General features: G+C 53.2%; 1 protein-coding gene across 1 annotated transcript in view; it reads left to right on the top strand.

The window, feature by feature from the left end:
* Positions 1-512: 512 nt before the first annotated feature.
* LOC310714074 (cholesterol 24-hydroxylase-like) overlaps positions 513-10,067 on the top strand; it is a 35,224-nt gene continuing 25,669 nt past the window's right edge. The window contains exon 1 of the mRNA XM_083518957.1: positions 513-700. Coding sequence (XP_083375083.1) covers positions 564-700 — 137 coding nt within the window. The 5' untranslated portion in view covers positions 513-563. The remainder of the gene's footprint in view (positions 701-10,067) is intronic.

The raw sequence follows: 10,067 nt of genomic DNA, 5'->3' as shown, positions 1-10,067 counted from the left end.
TGGACACAGTACTCCAGGTGAGGTCTGACCAGAGCAGAATACAGCGGCACTATTACTTCCCTTGATCTAGATGCTATACTCCTATTGATGCAGCCCAGAATTGCATTGGCTTTTTTAGCTGCCGCGTCACACTGTTGGCTCATGTCAAGTTTGTGGTCAACCATGGGTTGCCATGTCTTGAAGAGCAAGAAAGGGAACAGCCTGAGCTGCTGCCAGCCCAAGCTGGGGAAAGAGGCTCTGAGATTCTGACTCTGACCCTCGGGATCCCTTCCAATTCTATGATTCTATGTTCTGACTGGGTGCTTTGGCATTGTACCAACTCCTAAAATTAAATCCTTTGGTCTTCCAAATGGACCATCATCTGGTCCTTCTGACTCAATCTGATTGCAGGGACTGTATGTTTAAGTAAAGGTTCCTCCTACTGCATCCCAGCCTGGCTCCTCCCAAACTCAAAAGGGATTTATTGCCAAAGCAACAACTCCAGGACTCCAATCTCCAAAGCAAAGTCATTCAAACTTTGGAGGCTTGGCATTGCAGCTTTGTGGCTTGAGCTCCTGGCTGTCATGGATGCGCCAGAGGTGATCTGGGGCTTGCTGCGCATTTTGCTCGCGGTGGCCCTTCTGGCTTTTGGCCTTTATTGCTGCTACATAAAATCAATCCACATGAAGTATGATCACATCCCTGGCGCCCCAAGGGTGAGGTAAGAGGCTGGTGGAGTTGTGATACTTAATGGGAGATGCCACAGGGAGAGGGCTGCTAATTCTCTTGGACCTCCGAATCGTAATGTACAAATGTGTGTCTTGTGGCCAGACTTTGACAGGAGGAGGGGGCAGGGCTGGCAGGGCATTCCTGCACAGGAGGAAGGAGGTGGTGGTGGGCTTTTCGCCTCAGGTGGCAGAACTTCCTGACCCTGGTGTTGCTGGTTGTAGTATCTGGAAAAATAATTTTAAAAATGAACAGGCATGCAAGTTTACGATGTCCCCTTTGTTGCAGTGGGATGGGTCATGGGCTGTTATTTCTGGGATGGGTAATGCATGTTCCTTGGAAATTGGTGTGAATGAATGAACTTTAATACGGTCACAGACCAGGATAAAAAACAACAACATATAAATAAAATAGCAGTTAGAATTTTTTTAACTGATAAATGTTGGAGCAAATAAGGACAAAGAAACAAGCATAGGATAAAACATCTGAATAAAATACAAGATTAAACACGGATAATGGATTGATAAAAACTGATAATTAAAACAGATAAGAACTAAAAACAAATAAAAACATGCAGTTAAAACAACTGTAAGAGCGTAAGAACTAAAAGACTCGCAGTTAAAACAACTATAAGAGGCTGCAGAGTAGAAGCCTCTGAAATAGAGGACACTCACAGCATTAGAAACTGATGTGCAAATATGGTTAAAACAGGCAATTAAAACAATGTACAACAATAAATTGTGAAACAATGTGCAACAATAAACTATCCCAGGGAGTTGACTCAGAGTCACCCATGGAACCGAGTTTGGGGATTTTCATGCCGGACTATTTTGAGTTGGGCGATGGTCTGCGCCTACAGATTTGTACACAGAATCTGTCGACCATCCAGATCTTCTTCTTATCTTTGCCTAACAGCAAAAGGTTAAATTTTTGCTTTTGCGGGAGATCTGCGAGCCCCAGCAGTAGGGGATCAATGAACTTACTGCGTGCCTCTTCGTAAAAGGGACATTTAAAGAACAAGTGTTCTGGGCTTCCTATCTCTCCCAGTGGATAGGTGCAAAGTCTCTGGGCATAGGGGACTTTACTAAAGGCTCCAATCAGGACCGGTGATGGAAGAGCCACCCTTCTGGCAAGTGTAAAGGCCCTTCTTGCATTTCTAGAAAGAAGAGGTATGCTGCCGGTGCAGCTATATATCTTTCAATTTCTCCAATTTTATAGTCGGGGCACCTTGCACAGTCCTGTTGTCTCTCGGTATCTAATATTCTTTGCCTGACCATGGCTTTTGCCTGGCCCTTTTTTTAGGGCACGGACAGCAAGATAGGCTTGATGTCTAACAGAATTTTCAGCTGTCAGGGCAGCTTTGTAAGCATTTTGCAGGGCTTTCTTTGCCTCAAAGCAGGTGTAATCAAACCAGGGTTTATTTGATGTTATTGGCTTAGTTGGCCTTTTCTCTGTGGTATTAAAAAGATAGGGTTTTAATTGTTGGAGCAGGCTCTCATACTTGGAAACTGGGTCCTCAGGCCTAGGATTATTCCCAAAGCCAGTTAAAATTGTACAGAGTTTTTCAGAGGTTAAAATCTTCTTCAGTTTGGAATCAAGTGCAGGGGTCCATTTGACTCGGCAACCAGGTCGCTCTAATGTGGTGATCTCTGCAGGGTATACTGTTCTCAGGAAGGGTGACTCATTTAACGGAGACACCTGGAGGTGCAAAGGGAAATGGTCCCCCTCTATGAATGGGAGCACTTTTAAATTCACTATTTTTGTTAGCAATTCGCTGTCCGCCAACATACAATCAATTGTGCTGGATCTTACCCTAGACACGAATGTATATTCCCTGGGGATGTCGCCCCTGGTGCAACCATTTAGGATATGAAGATTTAGCTGCCTAGAGAGTTTGAGGAGGCAGGCTCCAGCAAAAATTGAATGTTGATCCTTTGACTGCCTTGGTAAAGCCTCCGGGCCAAAGTCGACAGGGTACCCTATTTTTTGCCTGTATTTGGTTTCTTAAAAGTCACTATAGCCCTATTTTGGGCCGTGTCATGAGGGAGCAATTTTACCTTGATGATATTTTCTGCTGTCACGAGGCCCCTGGTGACTATTCCGATTTTTTCGGGAATATTTACTTTACTTTGAGCATATGTCAGGGGTTCAGGAGCAGAGGCGAGGGCAAGGGAGGAAACAGAGAGCGAGGGGGAGGAGTCCGAAGAAAAGATGAGTGACGACGACGACCCGAGATCTCCGAGCCTGTCCAGTGAATCAGAAGATTCACAGAAAGGAGCGCCAGTGGCCAGAGCAAGGGGGGAGCTTAGGGGGACAACCCAGAAAGAAGGGTCCAGAGAGGGTTCAGAGGGCAGCAGTTGGAAATCGGGGCCAGCGTCACCAACAGAGCGCAGTGGGGAGGAAAGGTGCCAGGTATCGAGCTCTGGCAGCTCGCAGCAGGGGGGAGGGCATGAGTCAGGAGTGGCCACACCTCCATCGGAGAGCGAAGAAACGGTCGAGCGGAAAGTGGAAGGTTGGGCGCGCGCGCCAAGTTCAAATGCACCGGAAAGCGGCGCAGTGAGCAGCCCGGAAAGGGAGCCAGGTCCTAAAGCCCGACGCAAGGAGACAGGAGGGTCCGGGGGGTCAGCGTCAGTAGAGTCCAGGAAGGAAGAGACCACGGGGGGCAGAGGGACCCAGAGGAGAACGGTCAGGCGGAAAAGGTGGAGTAAGGCTAGGGTATTAAGTTGGTGTACAAGGGGCTTCGCCGGTCTAGCTATAAGACGTAGAGCTGCACGCAGCAGCTTGGAAATGGAAACTGTAACTCAATAAAGACTTTTATAAAGTGAAAGCTGGCTAGCGTGATCCTCTGTGAGCTAGGATCTGAGAGCAGCTCTGACAGTAAGCTCCGTCCCCACGTTGTGGGCATCTAAAGCCTCGTGGAGAGGAGAGAAGGCTGGTGCCTACTAGCGAGCTCACGAACGGCAGAAAAGATGACGGCTGAACAGCAGATAGCGGATCTCAGAGAAGCAGTGACACAACTGAATGCCAAGATACTTGCATCCAGGAAGAGAGAGGAGGAAACAGCTGCCGCCTACAGAGATCTCCAGGTCAGGTTGGAAATGCTTACGAAGCAAGGGCAACTGACACCCAGACCGGAGGGGATTGGGTTGGGGAGACGAACAGGCGGTCTAGTCTCTCACTTCGATGGGAATTTGCAACAGTACCCCAACTTTAGAGCAGATATAAAGTGTGCCCTGCAACTGCTGGACAAGGACTTTAGAGATGAGCAAGAGAAGGTGGGGTTTATCATGTCCCATTTGCATGGAGATGCTAAAGCATGGCTGCGCAATTTGTGGAGAGATAAGGATCCGGCGCTCCAGAATGCGGATGCCTTTATTAAAGCGATGGATGGGTGCTTTTTATCAAGCATAGACGTGGATCTTGCCCGGAAGGAGGTACATGGACTGAAGCAAGGGAGGGCCAGTGTAAGACAGTATCATGCCCGCTTTTTTGCATTGGTCAGTGCCCTGGAATGGGACAGAGATTCGGCTCCAGTCTGAGACCTGTTTTGGGAAGGATTGAATGGAGCGGTTAAAGACGAAATTGCGAGGGGGGAGAGACCCCGGAGCACGCAGGAGATCGTTCAGAGGGCGCTGGCGGTTGGGGTGCGTCTGGAAGAACGTCCATGGAGCAGGGACGAAGGGCGTGGAGGGCGCGAACCTGCCAGAGGCTACTCCTTCGTTCCCAGAGAAGCAGCGCGTGCGCAATCCACACCTCCGCCAGGAGGAGGAGTGGAACCTATGGAGATTGGAGGTGCAAGGGCTCAGTCAACAATCAGAGCCCCAGCACCGGGAGCAGCGAAAGCGAAGCCTCCTAGAGGGAACCGGAAGTGTTACATCTGCGAAGATCCCCGGCACATGGCGAAAGAGTGTCCCCAGAGGCTCCACAAGCACACTGCAGCCTCAGCAATGGTAACTGCAGCAACTCAGCAAGGGGAACCACAGCAGGGAAATGACGGAGTCTGGCTGGAGAGAGAGGCACTGGGGCCCAGCCAGACGTGTCAGTGAAGCAGTCCCCAGAGATTTTGCAGCCCACAGACCCCCTCCCACCCAAACCAGTGGTGAGGCTCACCGCATCGCTCCAGCTACCCAATGGACTCACCATGGACGTGCCGATCACCATTGACTCAGGAAGCAATGCGGACTTTATAGGGCAAGACTTTGTCGACCGGCACGCTATACAGCTGCTGCCTGCCACACTGCCCCTGCAGGTCGTCACGGTGGATGGCAGGGAGCTGCTAGGGGGGCAAGTGGTGAACCAAACACCACCAATGGTGATGCGACTTGGGAATCACAGGGAAGTTATTAGCTTCAATGTCACTCAACTTTCGGACACGCCTATTGTACTGGGCATGAGTTGGCTGGACAAGCACAGCCCGACGCTGGCTTGGTACCAGGGGCAGCTGACCTTCGGCTCTTCCTATTGTGCTGAACACTGCATCCTGCCCCGGCAGGAAGGGGAGGAAGAGGAGTCACAGCTGCAGCTAGGGACGCTGCAAGCAGTTCCCCACAAGTACGCAGAATTTTTGGAGGTTTTCTGCGAGAAGGAGGCGGACAAGCTACCCCCCCACAGACCATACGACTGCAAGATTGACCTCCTGCCAGGGGCGGCGTTGCCAAAAGGGAAGCTGTATTCCATGTCTGAGGACGAACTGCAGGAACTCAAAGAGTTCATAGATCACAATTTGGAGCGCGGTTTCATCCGAGAGTCCAAGGCAGTGGGGGGCAGTCCTGTATTCTTTGTCAAGAAGAAAGACACGCCCCAAAAAAGACTCGTAGTGGACTATCGGACCTTGAACGCTGTGACCAAGCCATCGGACTTCCCCATGCCCAGGATCGACGACCTCCTCGCGACGGTGCGCAAAGGACGCGTCTTCACCAAGTTGGACCTGCGAGGGGCATACAACCTCATTCGCATGCGGGAAGGCGATGAGTGGAAGACAGCCATGTTCACGCCCCTGGGCACCTACGAATACAGAGTTATGCCTTTTGGATTGCAAAATGGCTCCCACTGTTTTCAAGCTTTCATGCATCACGTGTTGGCGGGGCTCCTCTACAAGAAGTGTGTCTGTTTCCTGGATGACATACTCATCTTTTCTGAATCGCAGCAGGATCACGACAGAGACGTCAAGGAAGTGCTGAGCAGACTGCGGCAGCATAGGCTCTACGCCAAGCTGGAAAAATGCCAGTTCGACGTGTCGGAGATGGACTTCCTGGGCTACAGGTTGTCCGACAAGGGGCTCGCCATGGACAGCGCCAAGGTTCGCGCGGTTTTGGATTGGAAAAGTCCGCACAGCCGGAAGGAGGTCCAGCGGTTTGTCGGCTTTGCGAACTTCTATCGCAAGTTTATCAAGGGGTTTGCGATGCAGACGGCGGCCATCACAGACACGCTCAGCTCCAAGAAAAAGAAGTTCATCTGGACGGAGCAGGCGGAGCGGTCCTTTCAGGCACTCAAGCGTCTCTTCGCGTCGGAGGAGCAGTTACTACACGTCAACCCCAGCAGACCGATGAGGGTGGAGACGGACGCTTCGGACAGAGCAGTGGGAGCAGTTTTGTTGCAGCAAGACCCGCAGGGGGCTTGGAGACCGGGAGCGTTCTACTCCAGGAAGCTCACCAAGTCAGAACAGAACTACACCATCTGGGACAGGGAGTTGTTGGCCATTCATGCAGCCTTCAAGGCGTGGAGGCACTTCCTCATCGGAGCCAAGCACACAGTGCAGGTCCGCACGGACCACAAGAATCTGGAGCACTGGTGCACGGCGCAGTTCCTGAACCAGAGGCAGATACGTTGGGCAGAGTTCTTTGCGGACTTCAACTTCCGTATAGAGTATGTCCCGGGGGACACCAACATCATGGCGGACGCCCTCTCCCGTAAACCGCAATACCTTGAGGAGGCGACGCCAGCGGCGGCCATGCACATCTTTGCACCGACAGCGTGGGCGTGCGCTTCGGCGACTGTTGACTTGGAGGCGGTACGACGTGCGTTGCAGGACGACTCCTTCGCGCGAGCCAAGATGGCAGAGGCGCACAGAGGCGCCGCGGCGACCGGCGAGTTCCAGGTTCGCGATGGATTACTCCTCCGTAAAGGGGCCATCTACGTGCCGGGGGACGATCTTCGCGCCAAGGTACTGCAGCAGTTGCACGACGCGCCCACTGCCGGGCACTTTGGCACAGAGAAGACGATAGAATTAGTTGCCAGAGACTTCTGGTGGCCCAGGATGAGAAGGGAAGTCGCGGACTACGTGGCGAGGTGCGACACTTGCCAGAGGGCCAAACCAGTACACAGGCCGCCGGCGGGACTGCTGGAACCGCTGCAAACCCCGTTCGAACCTTGGGAGAGAGTGGCCCTGGACTTTGTCACGGATCTGCCCAGCTCGAGGGGCAAGACGGCAGTGCTAGTGGTGGTGGACTTGTTCTCCAAGATGGCGCATTTCATTCCGTGTGCGAAGGTGGCCACGGCGGAACAAACCGCCAAACTGTTCATAGACCACGTGTTCAAGGTTCACAGTCTGCCGCGGTCTATACTGTCTGACCGGGGGCGGCAGTTCATCTCGAACTTCTGGCAGAAGCTGATGGGCTTCCTGAACGTCAAGATCAACCTGGCGTCGGCTAGACACCCGCAGACCAACGGGCAAGCGGAGTGGGTCAATGCCATCATGCAGCAGTACCTGAGATGTTATGCAAATCAACAGCCTGCGACGTGGGTGGATTACCTGCCTCTCGCCGAGTTCGCCTACAACAACACGAAGCACGTGTCCACGGGGGTGACGCCGTTCTTCGCCAACAACGGGAGGCACCCCAGAACCTTCCCGGGACTGGAAAGAATGGGGGAGGGGGAGCCGCAGACAGCAGACGCGTTCGCGTCGGAGTTGCAGGAGGTCCACGATCAGCTTCGGTGGCACCTGGAGCTGGCTAAACACGCATACAAGGTGCAAGCGGACAAACACAGGAGGGTTGGCGAAGAGATCCATGTGGGAGACTGGGTCTGGTTGGCAGCCCACGCAGTGCCGGCCAGGTCGTTAGCGAAGAAGAAACTAGGGCATAAACAACTAGGACCCTACCAAGTCGAAGAGCAGGTCAACCCGGTGGCTTTCAGGCTGACGCTTCCGGAGGGTTCCAGGATGCATCCGGTGTTCCACAGATCGGTGCTCACTCCCTACAAGACACCTCACAGATTTCAGGAACCAGGAACGGCACCGAGTCTGCTCCGAGAGGGAACGCAGCAAGGGGGAGTGCCACAAGAGGAGCCCATCAACGAGGTCACAGAGATTTTGGACTCTAGATGGGGAGAGGAGTACCTTCTCGCCAAGGAGGGCACCCCGGCCAGCGCCAACAGCTGGGTGCCGGGCTACGCTTTGGAGGAACCTCTGCTCAAAGACGAGTTTCATGCCCTCTTCCCACACAGACCCATGCCAGCGGACTTTTTCGACGATTGGCTTTTCACACCGACGCTTTCAGCCAGCACGTTCCACGGGTTTGACTCGGACGAGGAACCGACACTGGACACACGTTCCCCGGAGGGGTCACCCTCAGGATCTGCCTCAGAACCCTCGTATTGGTGGGATGATCGACCAGAGGAGCAGTGGCGCAGGAAGTGGCTGGAGGTTCCAGGTCGAGCGACGGACCCGGGAACGACTGAGGCGGAGACGGACGTGGACATGTACGGGGAGGATTTTGGGTTCGAGCATGGAGGCACAGAGATGGAAGCGGAGGTGACCGTTGTCGACGAGCGCAAGGAAGAAGAACCGGAAGTCTTCAGTTGGAGGCCCGCCAAGGGGAGCGAACTGTATCCGGCATTCGTCCCCATGACACTGCAGCACCCAGTTCCCGCACCAGAAGGAGGGGAGGGGGGAACGGGGGGCTTCGAGGGGGGATGGATGTCAGGGGTTCAGGAGCAGAGGCGAGGGCAAGGGAGGAAACAGAGAGCGAGGGGGAGGAGTCCGAAGAAAAGATGAGTGACGACGACGACCCAAGATCTCCGAGCCTGTCCAGTGAATCAGAAGATTCACAGAAAGGAGCGCCAGTGGCCAGAGCAAGGGGGGAGCTTAGGGGGACACCCCAGGAAGAAGGGTCCAGAGAGGGTTCAGAGGGCAGCAGTTGGAAATCGGGGCCAGCGTCACCAACAGAGTGCAGTGGGGAGGAAAGGCGCCAGGTATCGAGCTCTGGCAGCTCGCAGCAGGGGGGAGGGCATGAGTCAGGAGTGGCCACACCTCCATCGGAGAGCGAAGAAACGGTCGAGCGGAAAGTGGAAGGTTGGGCGCGCGCGCCAAGTTCAAATGCACCGGAAGGCGGCGCAGTGAGCAGCCCGGAAAGGGAGCCAGGTCCTAAAGCCCGACGCAAGGAGACAGGAGGGTCCGGGGGGTCAGCGTCAGAAGAGTCCAGGAAGGAAGAGACCACGGGGGGCAGAGGGACCCAGAGGAGAACGGTCAGGCGGAAAAGGTGGAGTAAGGCTAGGGTATTAAGTTGGTGTACAAGGGGCGGAGACTCAGACGGAGCTTCGCCGGTCTATCTATAAGACGTAGAGCTGCACGCAGCAGCTTGGAAATGGAAACTGTAACTCAATAAAGACTTTTATAAAGTGAACGCTGGCTAGCGTGATCCTCTGTGAGCTAGGATCTGAGAGCAGCTCTGACAGCATATGATGGGTGTCCTCTATTTGTGGGAAGTATTGTGAGGGCAAGTCTGTGATTATTTAATGTTAGCTTCCAACAAGTCTGTGTTGTTTTATCTTGATCCTTTCTTGTTATGTTAGGGTACACGGGATTTCTTTGCGGTGTCAAGAGAAGGCTTGGTTGCATGGGAGCCGGAATTTCCTTTGGTTTTTCTATTTCCCCACTAGAGGGTGGTGTGTGATCTGCTGGGGCGTGGGGCTTTTCCTCAGAGTGCTTTATTGGCATGCATGAGTTTGTGATTTTCTTTTGGGTTGTAGGAGCAGAGTTCTTTGTTGTTGTATTCTGAGAGCCAGTGTGGTGTAGTGGTTAAGAGCGGTAGTCTCGTAATCTGGGGAACCGGGTTCGCTTCCCTGCTCCTCCACATGCAGCTGCTGGGTGACCTTGGGCTACTCACACTTCTCTTAAGTCTCTCAGCCCCACTCACCTCACAGAGTGTTTGTTGTGGGGGAGGGAGGGAAAGGAGAATGTTAGCCGCTTTGAGACTCCTGAAGGGGAGTGAGAAAGGTGGGATATCAAATCGAAACTCTTCTTCTTCTTCTTCTATTCTCCAGCAGCTTAAAGAGCTTCTGGGAATTCATTTTTTTAGTCCGGCAGGTCGGCGCTCCTTTTTGGCCTCTCAATTTGATGTTTTGGTCTTCATTTTTTTGTGTTG

This window comes from Podarcis liolepis (genome assembly GCF_965112155.1).
Source record: "Podarcis liolepis genome assembly, chromosome: 1".
In the NCBI taxonomy this organism is placed as follows: domain Eukaryota; kingdom Metazoa; phylum Chordata; class Lepidosauria; order Squamata; family Lacertidae; genus Podarcis; species Podarcis liolepis.
Note: the sequence above shows the minus strand (reverse complement) of the source record. Positions and strands in the feature narration are given on the sequence as shown.